The sequence below is a fragment of the Mytilus californianus genome, unplaced genomic scaffold (assembly GCF_021869535.1).
Source record: "Mytilus californianus isolate M0D057914Y unplaced genomic scaffold, xbMytCali1.0.p SCAF_5, whole genome shotgun sequence".
Lineage (NCBI taxonomy): Eukaryota > Metazoa > Mollusca > Bivalvia > Mytilida > Mytilidae > Mytilus > Mytilus californianus.
The window spans coordinates 54,032,197-54,048,849 of NW_026262701.1; the positions used below are offsets into that span (position 1 = coordinate 54,032,197).

The following is a 16,653-nucleotide window of genomic DNA, read 5'->3' on the forward strand; positions in this document are numbered from 1 at the left end:
AAATCCAGTTTGAACCCAATAAATCAAAATGATCCTGACTTTATTCTTAAGACGGATAGTTCAAGCAAAGGTTGGGGTGCAGTTGTGCAAGATACACTGTTAGAAACCAAAGGTTTTTGGTCATATGAAGAACAGAAAAATCATATTAATTTTCTAGAACTTAAAGCTGTATTACTAGCATTAAAATGGTTTTGTTCTTCCAAGGAAAAAATTCATGTATATGTAGATAAGATGGTGGCATTGAATGACATTAACAAAACGGGTGGTCGCATTCTGAAGTTAAACACGTTGACAAAAGAAATGTGGAATTGGTGTATTAAAAGACAAATCTGGGTAACTGCTTTTTATTTGCCTGGAGTTGCAATTATAGAGGCAGATCGCCTCTCACTGTCAATAAATGTGGACATTGAGTGGAAATTAAATGAAAATGTTTTTCATATTATAAATAGTTTATTTGGACCACATGATGTGGATTTGTTTGCATCCAAAATTAATCATCAGCTACCACGTTATTGTTCATATTTTCCTGATAGTTATGCAGAAGCAGTAGATGCTTTTTCAGTTAAATGGAGTAACATTAATTGCTATTGTTTTCCTCCTTTCAGTCTGATTGGGAAGATATTGCAAAAAGTAGACAAGGACAAAGCAGACGTGACGTTAGTTGCACCATTATGGAACACTCAAAACTGGTTTCCACTAATATTACACCGGATTGTGGCAGATTCGTTTATGATATACAGCCAGAAAAATCTACTTTATCAACCTCAAAGTCCGACAATAGAACATCACATAGTGAAATTAAGATTAGCAGTTTTCAGGATATCGGGGAACTGTTGTAAAGTTTTAGACTATCAAAAGAAGCTTCCGACATTATTGCATCGTCATGGAAACCAGCTACCAAACACCAATATTGGACATATTGCAAAAGATGGTTGTCATTTTGCAGTGAAAAGGAAATTGATATATTTCAAGCCACTGAGTTAAATATTTAAGAATTTTTAACATAACTTTTTAACCAAGATTTAGGTTATAATGCTATTAACACTGCAAGAAGTATGTTATCTTCTTTTTTGTCAGTAAATAGAGAAAAAACGGTTGGTCAATGGCCATTAGTGAAGTGATTTCTAAAAGGTATATTTAATCTTAAACCATCATTACCTAGATATCAAAAGACCTGGGATGTTGATATAGTGTTAAAATATTTTATGACATTAACACCAGTTCATATGTTAACTTTGCGTGTTTTATCGTATAAGTTAGTTACATTATTGTTATTATTAACAGGTCAAAGGTTACAAACTATTCATCGTTTGGATTTGGATGATATAAGTGTTACAGATATTAGCATATATATAGATGTAAGAACTTTATTAAAATGTTCAAAGCCTGGATCACATTTACAACCAATAGAGTTGCCAGCTTTTATTGATGATGATAGACTGTGTATAGTTACAATTTTTAAGGAATATTTACTTAGAACATATTCCTTCAGAAAAACTCAAAAGCTAATCTTAAGCTGTGTCAAACCGTATCAACATGTGTCTAAAGCCACTATTGCACGGTGGGCGAAAACTGTTCTGCAGTTGGCTGGTATAGATATTACAATTTATAAATCACATAGTACTAGATCAGCTAGTACCTCAGCAGCTTTTCAGTGTGCTACTTCTATTGATACAATATTAAAAGCTGCAGGATGGTCAAATCATTCAACATTTAGAACATTTTATAACAGACCAGTATCAAAACAAAATTATGATGATAATTTTAGGGTTAAAGTTTTGAGAAGTCAAAAATTGTCAAACTGATTAATTAGAATAAGTATGAACAGTTTACTATAAAGTTGCATATCATGTGATTATGTGTACATGTATGTATATATTGTTTAGTTATACTTTGGAAGAATACAAGTTAACTACTACTTTGTAATTATTTATGCCTGACAATATGGAGCATAAATCAGATTTGGGTCATGTGTAACAGATCACATATCTCTGAAATCTCATGGTACTCTCAGCATATAGGTTCAATAAAATTGTACAATTAAATGAGACTTACCTTAAGTCGAAATTTGATTGTAATTTTGTTGATCCTATTTATGCTGAGAGTTAACATGAGAGAGTGCGCATGCCGGTCATAGAGGTCACTTTTCAGAGAATGTAACAGAGCACATAGTACACATGATACATTGGGAGGGATTACGAGTTATCGGGTGGGCATGTTAACTCTCAGCATAAATAGGTTCAACAAAATTACAATCAAATTTCGACTTAAGGTAAGACTTTGTTCACGTACCCTAAAGTTACGCGTAACAATTTGTTCACGTACCTTAGAGGTACACGTAACTGCTTGTTCACGTATGCGGAATAACGTTTATACCCTATGCACAATGAACTCGTCTGCTGGAGAATACAAATTGATCAATTAAATCAGGCCTTTTTTACAACATTTTAATAACTTGATTTAAAGTTTTAAAAATCAGTAAAATAATTGACGTAAACCTATTTTTATATTAAACATTAATTTTGGCAACATATTGTGTACAAGGGAAAACAGTGTTCATCGTTTTGTTGACGGTTGTTGCCAAATTTTAAGCAGTTTTACAGAGTTATCTCCCTTATCCAATACATATCCTTAAAGGATATGATTAATTTCTTTCCGTTATAATTTTTAGATATCTGCATGCATTTCATGGGAATTTTTCCCTGGTGAATACATTTTAGTTTTCCTGACACAAAACATTTATTCTTCTGTTGTAAGTAGTTTGAGACTGGGGGATAATGAAAGGATGTTGACACAGATGATCTATTATTCAGGGAAAGGGATGACAGGTTTTTTGTTGCGGTTAGCTGCACGAACAAACAGTTACGCGTACCTCTAGGGTACATGAACAAACTGTTACGTGTACCTTTAGGGTACGTGAACAAAGTGTTACGTGTACCTCTAGGGTACATGAACGACCTGTTACGCGTACCTCTAGCGTACGTGTAACAACATGAATTATGACCCGAACGGCACTACATAGTTAAAGAACAATTGCAACAACTCTTTCGGGGTGTGGGATAGGTCGTCGACTAATGCAAGGCAAACATTTCTACACCTATCAAACATGAACCAATTTTCCGGTGGCCTTTTATTCCGGTCAACCCACTTTGCAGAACCTACTTGTTGGATAATTATGATAGTTTGATCTTTTCACGAAGATGCGACTGGAGACTGTAAGCCATTCCACACACAGACATATATCTATACGTATACACATACATAGAAATACAAATAAGTATGCATGTATATAATAGGTAGAAGAATCAGTATAATGATCAAATTGACTTTTTATTTTAAAACATTTGGAAGATCAGTCATATTTGAACTCATTTTCTCAATGTAGTCGTTTGGCTTAACTTGGAATTATTATAGGACACAATTAACATATACTTGAAAATCAGTCCACAGTTTGTGCCCATTGGAATACCTACTGTCCGTTGAAATCCATCGAACTCTACAAATATGTTTTCGATCAAAACGTACAGCATTTTTATGATATCATTGTTGGTGTATTTGTTGTCGGAAGCAACGTACGATTTGGCAACACCTCGCACAATGAATTTGTTTTTATGATTCCCATATTTGTAGACTGGCAAAGCTCGATTTTATGAGACGATGTAGTCGATCTTGCCATTGAAAATGTGATTTAATGGTGAAGAGCAAAGAATATTTTTGATAAAACTGTAAAATTGTAAACAAATATAGTGAAAGATTATGCAACAGATCTTTATAATTGTTTAATGATCACATCAGATTAACTCCCGTTGTTGAATATACCTGATCTTAATATTTTAGAAGGCAATTTCATACTGTAACATATTTAGAAAGATGTTTAGTCGAAATCTAGACGACTCGGCTATTGAACTGTTCTATGTTCTAAGGATTTTTGTAAAATTTAGGTATGCAGTATAATGACGTTACATTTTATTGTCTTAGAACATTTTATGTTTATATAAAAGGAAAGACGTGAACGTGCCTTTGAACGAAAATACACATGTAGGCAAATTTGCAATGCATGTTAATTTGCATGACCAAAACCATTAATGCATTTGCCAACAAGTGAATTAACACTATTTGTAACTGTTGCACATGAAAGCAAAAAATAGAAATACTACGTTCTGTTTTTATATCAATAGCTAGAAGTATTTTTTTTGTCCCATCCAATCCTCTGTTTGTTTATAAGTCATCTTTGTTTCCGGGTGACATAACCAAATACTTTATATATGATTGCAACCTTACTTGGCTATATCATGTATATGGTCACTTACTATTGTATGTTCATAATGTTATTGAATAATTCCAGAAAACATGTTTACATTGCTGAAAACATCCGATTACCTCCAGTGATACATGTGTGGTGATAATTACCTGATCATTGGTGGCAATACATCACTGGTGGTAAGCGGATGGTCGTAAAGTAAAGTAAAGTTACGGTTAGCCAATGATGGGAGACAACTCTGGGGGTACGTTTTTCTTTTCTGAGTTTCGTGCAGTATAACGTTTACTTCAGCAAAACCGCTTATCCCAAACACACTTATCATTAGTACGTTGATATTGAGGTAAAATTTGATACATAAAATCATTCGAATTTTCGTAAAATAGTCATTCAAAAATTCGAATATGATGGTCGTAACATAAACAACAAAAATGTTGAAGATGGGCCTAACGTAAATGTGTGCTGGTCGTAACTCTGTATTAAATAGGTCAGAACTAGGTAAGTAAAGAGTTTTAAACGTGTCTTTTATGAATATTTTATATGATATATTTGCGCATTTTTTTACATACGACGGATAATAAAGCAATTTGTTTACGGGGCAGGAGAAAGCAATAAATGACGGTATAAATCGTTTGATGGCAAATGAACGGGAATCAAGACTTATGATGTAATTGCCTCTGCGCCACCAGTAACACAATATTTTTAAGAGTTATAGACGACAAAATTGAAGCTCAACAAGACACGTACCAGGACGCATTAGTAGTTGGTAGTATTGGTACGTAAAATACTGCAGGGTTATATCTGTATGTTTGGAGTGATTTAAAGCACATGCACGGATTTTGTGTAATTTTTACGGAAATCCTAAAGAATGGTTCAGATATGCAATAAATGTAGTTAAATTAGATTTATGAGGGTGTGGATGGGGTTTACAGAATGGAGAATAATGGGCCAAAAAAATAAAGAATAGAGAAAAATGGGTAAACAAATATAAAGAATAGAGAACAACTGGCAATAAAGAATACAGAAATGAAGGATCCCCATCCATACCCTCATTTATTATATTTAAGTAAACAGTTGAAAACTTGTGGTGGGATTGCCTGAAAAAAAAATATGTTAAAATGTTCCTTTGTGTTAATTTGTTTCGTACCATTGTATTATATGATGTAGTTATAATGTACATGTATATCAATGTATGGTTATTTTAAAGGATATTGCATTGAACAGCATGGATGGTTTGAATTGTATTATGCATTTTTTTTAATTTCAGAGTTATAATATAATGTTATAGTTAATTATATATTTGTTTGGTTTTTTATTTCGGGGAAAGGGGTACAAACAATGAATACTTTAATAATACTATAAAGTATAAAGTATGAAGCCACAGAAAAAGATTAAATTTTAAAACTACGGAATATTTTATGATTTTAAATATTTTCTGCAATCACGCAAACATGGCAGTTGACAGATGATGGAATGAAATATCTAATGACAGATCCAGAAAGGGGGATCCAACCCGTAGACGACAGATCCATGTCGCAACTAACAATTTAGTAAAAACATGTTGTCGATATCTTATACGGTTTTTGAAAAGAAGTGAAAAAAACTAAAATCAAAAATTTAGAACGTGAACTTTACCTTTGACCTTGAACTCATTTTTTTTTGGAACCAAGGACCTCAAATCAGAAGACTCTGGGTCTCTATCACTTATGGTTTACCAGTTACATATGCATATTACCTAATTCAAATGCATAAGGGGAAATAACTCTCATATGGAGTCTCCGGATAGATTCAGTCGAATGATTATTCTAATCCTGAAGATATAACGAGCAATTTGGTAAAATAAATTTGTCGGTCGGTTTCTTTTACGGTTGCGAAGGAGAAGTGGACACAAGAAAAACAGAGTTTGGGGAGATAACTCTTACAACGTAAAGTGTTCGGTTAAGCGGTGTCAGTTTCAAAAGCGTATACGCTGTTTGATATCATATACCAAATATTTAAGCGACATCTAATTTGATAAGTAGGTACTTCAAGTTTACCAAATTTCACTTCTGGTTTCATTTGAACCTGACTTCACACTGATTCTAAAAAAATAAAGTTATATTACTTTTTACATGAAAATAATGCAAAAATGGCTACTTCTGGTTAACAAAACGTCACTTCCAGTTGACCTTCTTCAAGGTCGTATGTCTGCAACCCAATGTAAAGGACCCCATGACTTCATCATGTACCAATAAGAAGTCACAGCAAAGGTCAAAGTGTAGAACGTCAAATTAAACTTTGACCTTGACTTCAATTTCAAGGTCATAAACGTAGGAATTCAAATCAAAAGACCCTGATCTTTATTATGTATGGTTAAAGAGTTATACGTACCATACGTGTAGTTTAAAATATAAGAGGGGAGAAAACTCTCATTTAAAGTTCCCTTTCAAACAAAATTCATGTGTTACAACATGTCGCAACTAACAATTTAGTAAAAAATATGTTGTCAATATCTTTTAAAGTTTTTAAAAGACGTAAAAATAAGCCAAATCAAAATTTAAATCATGACCTTGCCCTATGACCTTGACCTTATTTTCTTTTTCTTTTTTTTGGACCAAGGAACTCAAATCAAAAGACCTTAAGTCTTTATCACTTATGGTTTACCAGTTACATATGCATATAAAGGCAACAGTAGTATATTTTATTTCGGGGAAAGGGGTACAAACAATGAATACTTTAATAATACTATAAAGTATAAAGTATGAAGCCACAGAAAATAATAATTTTGACCAACGAGATCCGGAGAAATAATAATTTTGACCAACGAGACCCGGAGACTCAATATGAGAGTTATTTCCCCTTATGCATTTTAAATAAGTGATATGGAGTCTCCGGATAGCTTCAGTCGAAGGATCATTCTAATCCTAAAGATATAACGATCAATTTGGTAAAATAAATTTGTCGGTCGGTTTCTTTTACGGTTGCGAAGGATTGGTCCAAATTATTATTTCTTGTGTCCACTTCTCCTTCGCAACCGTAAAAGAAACCGACCGACAAATTTATTTTACCAAATTGCTCGTTATATCTTCAGGATGAGAATGATCATTCGACTGAAGCTATCCGGAGACTCCATATCACTCATTTAAAATGCATTAGGGGAAATGACTCTCATATTGAGTCTGCGGATCTCGTTGGTCAAAATTATTCTCCATATCTGAAGGATATAACAAGCAATTTGGTAAAATACATTTGTCTTAATCTTTAACGGTTGCAAAGGAGTAATCCGCACAAAAAAAACAGTGTTCGGGGAGATAACTCTTAAAAAGTAAAGTCGGTTTAACAGTGTCAGTTTTAAAAGCGTATAAACTGTTCAATATCATATACCAAATATCTAAGAGTAGTAGAGAATTGAAATTGAAAACGAAAGTAGGTCATCCATATATTTATAGAATAAGTAAGGAACCGGTTCAAACCAGTTTTTAATAAAAATAACAAAACAAAAAATGAAATTGAAAAAAAACTATAATAAAAGACATGGATATAGTAAGTAAAATGAATACGATTGTTGTTGAAACAGTAAAACAGTTAAGAAATATGACTAAACATGCTGGTCTTAAAAAATACTCTAGAATGAAGAAAGATCAGTTACTAGAGTTGATTGAAACGAAGACAGAACATACATTTGAGCGCATTCCTAAACTAGCTACAAAAAAAATCAAGATCAAGGCAAAACAACATGGATTGAAAGGTGTGTGTAGGTTACCTAAAAATCAACTGTTAACAATGGTAGGTTAGAAAATCAAGAAAGATCAAGAGTCCATGATTCGGGTACATGAACCCATTAGATCCATAAAAGGTGTATTGACTACCTGGAAAATGACATTGGATGCAGAAATGGACATCCAGACATTTCTTAAAGTAACAAGAGGGAAAAGGATGGACATCATTCGAAATCTTACATTGAAAGCGGTTAAAATAAATGCGGTGTAAAGTTAAATCACAAAAATACTTAACTCCGAGGAAAATCCAAAACGGAAAGTCCCTAATCAAATGGCAAAATCAAAAGCACAAACACATCAAACGAATGGACAACAACTGTCATATTCCTGACTTGGTACAGGCATTTTCTTATGCAGAAAATGGTGGATTGAACCTGGTTTTATAACGCTAAACCACTCATTTGTAAGACAGTCGCATCAAATTCCATTATATTGGCAACGATGCGTGAATAAAGCAAACAGACATAATAGGTAAAAATGTAAAATAGGGGTACAGCAGTCAACACCGTGTCACAATCTTAATCACAAAAAAAAACGAACAAATATTTAACAAAAAAGTACAAAAAAGTATATATTACATTTAACAACCTCGTTCATTGTTCATCGTTACACTGTACTTTCGTGAAAATCAACTCCACAGGTAAAAAGGACGATGAGAATGAGGGACACTTCAATTCGGGAAATAGAACTATAACCGGAGCCACCGACCTTATTGAAACTTTGAAAGAGATGGATCAAAAGATCGGAGAAAAGATTGCCGAGTGGACCTCTGAGAAGAGTGGGTGGACATTGAAGGAAATCGTGAAATTACAACTTAACATAAAAAAAACACACACCGTTACCCGGTTCGCAGTATGTAGCTTTACCAAAATGGATCAAAGACAAAAAAGCTGTGATTAATGTCCAAAAACAAAGATGATAAGTGTTTTTAATGGGCAATACTTGCAGTAGTGCATCATGAGGAGGTAGACCAAAGTGTACAGATAGGTGGACTCAGTGTTGTAGGTGGAACAATGAACTAAACCTAAAAGGATTAGAATTACCTGTAAGCTTAAGGATATTAGCAAGTTTGAGAAAATTAACCCTACCTTGGCAATCAATGTGTATGGAATCAATGATGACATGAGATATACACACTACGATATTCAGATTTTGCTGAAAAGCGGGATAGAGACATTCAATTGTTGCTGATAGAAGGTGAAGGTAAAAAACTTTATTGTTGCTTAAAAATCATGTCTAGACTACTGTCTAATCAGATCTCAGATCATAACGGTATACTTGCATTTTTCTACAAGTGTTTATGCCAATGCAAAGAGGCATTGAAGGAACATAAAGAGTATTGCGTTAACCACAAGGCAGTTAAGATCGAGATGCCTGGTAAAGGAGCCTACCAAAGCTTTAAGAACCACGCCAGATCGATGAGAGTTCCTTTCGCGGTTTATGCAGACTTTGAGTGCTTTACCAAAAAAGTAGAATCCAAACCAGAGGAAACCGTTGCAGACAAACCACACAACAAAGTGTATCAACAGCATACTCGTCGTGATTTTGTAATTACATTAAATGCTTTGATGAAAGTGTTTTTACTAAGGAGCCGGTACTTTACACCATGCAAAAAGAAGGAGAAGATTTTTGTTGGAAGACTTGAGAAAGATACCAAAGCCATTTACTCCGAGAATGACTTAAAAAAAAACGATGGTAATGACGACGGAGAATAAGAGTGATTACAAGGCTGCAACATTGTGTTCCCTTTGTGACAACGCTTTAGGAGACGATAAAGTTAGAGATCACTGTCACTTTACCGGTAAGTACAGGGGCGCAGCACACAATTTGTGTAACTTGAAGAACAAGGTACCCAAGTTCATACCCGTGTATTTTCATAATTTAGCTGGGTATGACAATCACCTCTTCATTAAGAATTTGGGTGTAACAGAAGGACCAATTACATGTATTCCCAACACCGATGAGAAAAACATTTCATTCACCAACATTTGCGATTTGTAGACAGCTTTAAATTTATGAGTACAAGGTTAGAAAAATTAGTGAAAGCAACCTCTCGTGAAGATTTTAAAAATATGGAAAAAGTGTTTGGTGACCTGCCGCTAGATCCTGAATTGTACAAGGTTAACCCATCTGCCTCAGAAAACAATCGAGTCATTCAACTACGTGAAGTTATTTGATAAACGTAAAATGGAATGCATTGTGTCTCACCCTAGTAAATTTATAATTGGGAAGTCGATGCAATAATAGGGTTAAGTTGGAAAAGAATGCACAATTAACATTAATGAAGGATTACTTGTCAAAGGCTAACAAGCGAAGTGAATGTGTGATGAGGTATTACCAAAGACATAATTTTGGTAGATACTGGACTAGTGAAAAACTAGGTATTCAAAACATGAGTCAGAAAATCAGACAAACATTGTGTTCAGACATCATGTATGACATTGACATGAAAAATGTTCATCCAACTTTACTGTCATGGTTTTGTCATGAAAATGGAATCGAATGTAAAGGATTGGATGCTTATATTGAACATCGAGAATAGTACTTAGCTATTTTAATGAAACACACAGGTAAAACACGTGATGAATGTAAACAAGACTCTTTAGCCATCATTAATGGTAGACGAGTACAAAACAAGGATGATCCTGAATGGTACAAATCTTATTGTAATGGGATTAAACACATTACTGAATCCATCATTGCTTTACGACCAGACGTACACAAATTAGCTAAACAATCTAAGGAAAAGAAAGGTAAGAAAGAATACAACATTGGAGGAACTACCGTTAATTACATTATATGTTCATTAGAAAACAGAGCATTAAGGATTGCTTTTGACTACTTAACACAACAAAACATTGAAGAAGGTGCTCTTGTGTTTGATGGACTCACGGTTTACCAAAAGGATGTACCAGACGAAATGCTGCCAGAGTTACTTGAGAAATGTTCTTAATTACGATTGCTTGCATGTGTTTGGAAAATCACTTCATCAACCCATCTATCAACTGTTGCAACACGCATTGGAAAAAGGCTTCACTAAACAAGACATACGCGATTTGTTATCCGTGAAAAAAAATGTCCTCACTCTTTAATCGATGTTGTAAAAGACTTACCCCCACCACAACATCCTAGTGGTATCGAGGCCTTCTTTTATGAACAAGGATACGATGTACCAGACCCTCGACAACTGATTTCCCATCGTAAATGGTGTTTGATGATTTAATGTTATGTAAACAAAACAAGTGTGAAGATTAATACGTTCGAGGTCGACATAACAACGTGGATTGTTTCTACCTATGTCAAAATTACTTTAAACTTCCACGTCAAACGATTCGGGAAAATAGTAACTTCATTTGCTTATTTCCACAAGACCCTAAAAATCTTCAACACATTCACTGTGATCATTTCTTAGACCTCACCTTTCAAGTATTGAAACATTCTGTTATCAGTATTTGAAAGAGCCTTACGGATTTGTGACCCTGGACCTAACTAGCCCTAAAGAAAATGGTAAATACAGATCCAAATTGAAAGACTTCTGTGTCGTTAAATAAAATGGACTCCATTAAGGATTTTGAACCTTACTTTGAACTGTTTAGTCATAGTAGTAGTAGTGGTAGTAGTAGTAGTAGTAGTAGTAGTAGTAGTAGTAGTAGTAGTAGTAGTAACAATGACGATGTGTGTAACCATAACTTTGAACCGTTTGACGACAGGGTAAAACAATGTTTAACATGTGGTGATGAACAAATCTGCAGAATTTATACTGAATGCTGTTTAATAGTAATTTGTCGAAACTTAATCATAATTTAGAAAATATGGAAATGCAATGCAGTACCTGTACAAACAGGTCAAGCATGCAACATCTTTATTTTTATTTGCTAACTTAAAATGCTTTCAAAATATGCGAAAACTTAAACATCTTCATGTATTTTTATTAAAGAATTATATTTTTTTCACACATGTTTGTTGATTTCATCTACTAGATTGAGTATTTATTTTTTCCTAAAATATACTGTTATATCGTTTGTGCATTAGCGTACCATATTGATGAAAGCAAGCTTTTAAAAATAGAAATCGTTTTATATCTGGTGGTGTTCCGCGATTGCATGGTAGTGGCATTTAAAGTTGAAAAGGAAACGATGACGAGAAAACACTTAACAAACAGAAAGTTGACAGCTTATTTTACCAAACACTTACGTACCAACTTATCTTTCATCTTCAGCTTATTTCCGGAAATCGATATTTTCTTTCAATAAAATCTACTTCCTTCTTTCGCGTGACAACATGAATTGGATCACAACTAGTAATTATACGGATCTTTTTACAGATATTTTACTGTAAATATACTGAGCAATGAAATAAAAGAAGACTGTATTTACAAGTATGTTCAATGAAAACACGCTGATATACCAAAAGTTGTTCCTATCAAGATCGTTTGAAGTAATTTCCCCAAAAAACTTGATATAGTAATGATTTGTTTTTTTACAAAGTACTTAAATTCTCATTAAGCATGGTTAATATACATGTTTGCATTGCGCCACAAGTGCAAAGAAGTTAGTAACACCATTTAATAAACGCGTTTCTCCCACGATCTGAAGAGCTGAAAACAATCGATCAGCGCGTTATAAAAAAAGAATTAATCGCTGACAAATTCGAAAATTAAATGTACATGTATGTACGATAATACTACGCTTCAAAGTGTATTTTTTGAAATTTACACTTATCATAGATCAACGTGTTTAAGTTAAGGCTTCACGCTATCAGAGACCAATGAACGGAGATGGTTTATGCTCAAAGTACTCGCATCTGACGTCCGGTCAAAATGGGAACATCATATTCGATGCCTCGTGTAGAGAGAGTGCATATAAAGAACCCTTGCAACAACTGTTTGAGGGGTCAGTAGGTGGACTGTTGCAAGGCAAAATGTCTGCCCCTATCCAATATACCATAATTTTTTATTGGCATTCAAAAGTTCCATCACCCATCATCCCGGACGGCCTCTACTACAGGACCTACCTATTATATTTATTGTTAATGTGTTCCCGTCCTGAATATGCATACAATATTTGCCACTGGACGTTTATCAATTAACAATTAATTAAAGTACACGCCATGCTCACTAAGACAATTACCATTCGAGGGTTTTGATCATGTACGAGTATATAACAATAAGGAGATGTAGTATGATTGTCATTATGAAAATAAGGAGATGTGGTATGATTGCCAATTAGACAACTATCCACCAAAATTCAAATGAAGTGGATGTAAGCAATTATAGGCAACTGTACGGACTTCAACAATGAGAAAAACCCATACCGTATGGTCGGCTATAAAAGGCCCCGACATGAAAAATATGAAACAATTTAATTGAGAAAACTATCGGCCTAACTTATAACAAAACAATTTACGAAAAACAAATATGACAGACATGAATCAACGACAACAACTGAACTACAGGCTTCTGACTTGGGACAGGCACATAAAGAATGTGGCGGGGTTAAACATGTTTGTGAGCGCTCAACCCTCCCCTAACCTGGGACAGTGGTGTAACAGTACAACATAAGAAAAAACTATAAAAATCAGTTGAAAAAGGCTTAACTCATCAGATGGATACAAATAGAAATACATCTAACAAAAACACAGATAGGACGTGGACGGGTACCTATACATCCCCACAACAAAAAGACACTAAGTACAGATCTGAGAGTACTCGCAGTTACTGACAGCTAGTTCAAAGCCAATACAACTAATAAAAAAAAAATCATGTATCTAAGACTAAAATACCAATCAGTACACATCCAACATCCAATGGATTTAGTGTAAAGACGTCATAAACAGTCAGAGAAAAACATGACCTTGTGCAATGCCAAACTATAGGTATCGACAGATTGTAGTACCATGAAAGTACACATGTGTAATATTTAGTATGGTTTTAATTTACCGATAACAAAATCAATATTTATTCCAATAAAAACTATATTCAAAGATTTAATTACAGTTTTGAATAGGTAACCTTTTAGAATAATTTTATTTAAAGGATTGATAAGTTTACCCGGATCGTATCTAAATTTCCGGGCTCGGTTTACAACATCACCGTAAAATTTAGGATGTGCTATTCCGTTTGAAATAAGACAATTATCCACCACAGACCAAATTACACGGATGTAAGTAAAAAGTAAAATAACAAAAATACCGAACTCCAGGGAAAATTCAAAACGGAAAGTCCCTTATCATTCCCATGGTAACCTTTATGTCTAAATATATGATAAACGGGACAACTTTTATACTTTTCTCTTTTAATTTTGTTTCTTGACGGTGGTGTTTCATCCGCTTCTTTTTATTCAAACGAGGGAGGGGGATAATAAAACACATAAGTCGGAGATAATCGACACCATTATGGCCAAACGAAAAACGACAAAAGCAAAGACATGCTACAAAACATATAAAACTTACAAAAAAATAAATTTGCATGCAAAACGAATAAATTAAAAAAAAAACCAACATACACGAATGAGTCAATCGTTCAGTCACCGAGTATAACGTATTAACGATTGAACAGACAGTTGTATATGATACTATCAGTTTAATGTGCAATGATATGTTCATTACAATAATGGACAATGAAAAAAATGGCGTTACGGATTTTGAATTAAAGTGGTGTAATGTAACTTATTAGAATGTAAATGTATCATGGGAAATATTTGTTAAAACTTTTGACAGATGTAAATTGATAAGGAGCATTTTGTTATAGAACATTTCTGTTTAACGATATAAAAGAATATTTTATAAATACTATTGCAATTATTTTTGGTGGTTGGTAAAAAAAGTCGTATATCTAGATTCGTTCCGGGTCATCGACTTGAAACGGAAATGAAACACATTTCCTTATTAAGTTTAAATAATCAACATTCTTTGTATTATAATAGTTTGTGAATTGATCTGAGGGTAAATTTTATTGATTGAGTTCCAGTGTATTTTTAGTTCATTAAATTATTTCGAATTTTGACATGAATCGAATTTGGACTTTTGATTTCTCCGTTCGCAGAAGAAGTCCTTAATCGAATATTCATCAGGGCAGGAAAGCTGTATTTACAATAGAGTAAAACATTAAACTATTGATAACATTAATTAAAAAAAAACATCATGTAAATGAAAAGATAAACATCAAAAAGCTGTATCGTGCAAAACTCAAAAAAAAGTAAAACATTGTTTACATGACAGTAGTACACTCTTTCTATCTCTTGATAACAAAATGACCAAGGTGTGCACTTTAACACTAACTCTAGATTAAATTTTTTTCTCTCTCTCTCACTCACACACACACACACACACACACACACACACACACACACACACAAACACACACATGACTTATAAAAGTATTCGAAATCAAAAATGACCCAGCAGATCTTCCTGTGTTTTATTGCTGATCTTTATAGTTAAGGCGTGACTGACATACAAGCAATATTATCATCTGAAAGAGGAACTTCGGGTATTTAGAGTCAGATTGATCTGACTTTTTGAAATACTTAGTGTGAGGGTCTGGATTGGGATGTCTTCATTTTTATGTTCATTAGTTTTTAGGCCTTTTATCTCTATTCCTTTATTTTTGCTGTCAAGTTGTTCCACAACTTTTTTATATGTTAGTTTCCCATTATTCTCTTCTATGTTAACCCTATCCAGATCCTCTATCATTTTTGTGAATGTACAAGTCATACACTTCAAACTGTTAAAAGAAATATTTCTATATTCAAACATGTTTAAAACAATAATCGAGTAAAAAAATCAGTTTTAAAGAGGTTATTCATCTGAGCTATCTGGTAATGGATCAGCTTTCCTTGTGAAATCTATATCAACATAGTCAGTCCTGTTTTCAGCTCCAATGATACGACGTCGATCTTTTGGCTTCCTTGTGAATGATACTTCTATGTATGTCAAACCATCCTGATTTTTGCTCTTAAAATAAAAGTTGAAATCACTCATAAGATCAACGTATAATTTAGGTCCTTGATAATGTTGATACTGTACTTAGAAATAGTTAAATATTCAACTGCATTTTGTCAAATTTATGAGTGCATACTTAAACTAACACTTCCTTGGTTTTTAAGTTAAACTTATATCATTCTCATTAAATAAGACAAAAATACATAAAAAAAGCCAATACTACGCCAAATGTCATTAAGTTAATAAAGATGTTTTAAAAGAGATATAAAGAACAGAATTTGTATGCACGAATGGTTCCCATCACATATGATTGCATTACTAATAATTAATTACAGTAATTGAATGAAATGCTTTTCTAAGTCAAAACAATTTTATTAGGACTGATGGTTTATGTTAATAATAGTACACACGTATATCAATTTGAGTAAGACAAAGACTTATTTATTATCCATTTAAAGACTATTAACTTAATTCCTAAATCTCCCAACCAAGTACCCGACCTGTTGTTTTACGAGAGGTGTTTTCTGGGATCATTTTTTTATGATTTTATTGACAATATTTTTTTTTTTATAAAAAATAACATACAGGAACAAGAATAGTTTTTTGTAACTCAATATCGTATTTGTTTTTATCTCTAATTTTCTATTCACTTCCCTTCTGATACAAATTTTTTATTCAAGAAGTTAACAATCAATC

At 33.4% G+C, this 16,653-nt stretch overlaps 1 protein-coding gene across 1 annotated transcript in view; it reads right to left on the minus strand.

Moving 5' to 3' along the window:
• Positions 1 to 13,928: 13,928 nt before the first annotated feature.
• Positions 13,929 to 16,653, minus strand: part of LOC127702624 (nephrin-like) — a 65,906-nt gene continuing 63,181 nt past the window's right edge. The window contains exon 13 of the mRNA XM_052206896.1: positions 13,929 to 15,969. Within this exon, the coding sequence (XP_052062856.1) occupies positions 15,814 to 15,969 (156 nt within the window). The 3' untranslated portion in view covers positions 13,929 to 15,813. The remainder of the gene's footprint in view (positions 15,970 to 16,653) is intronic.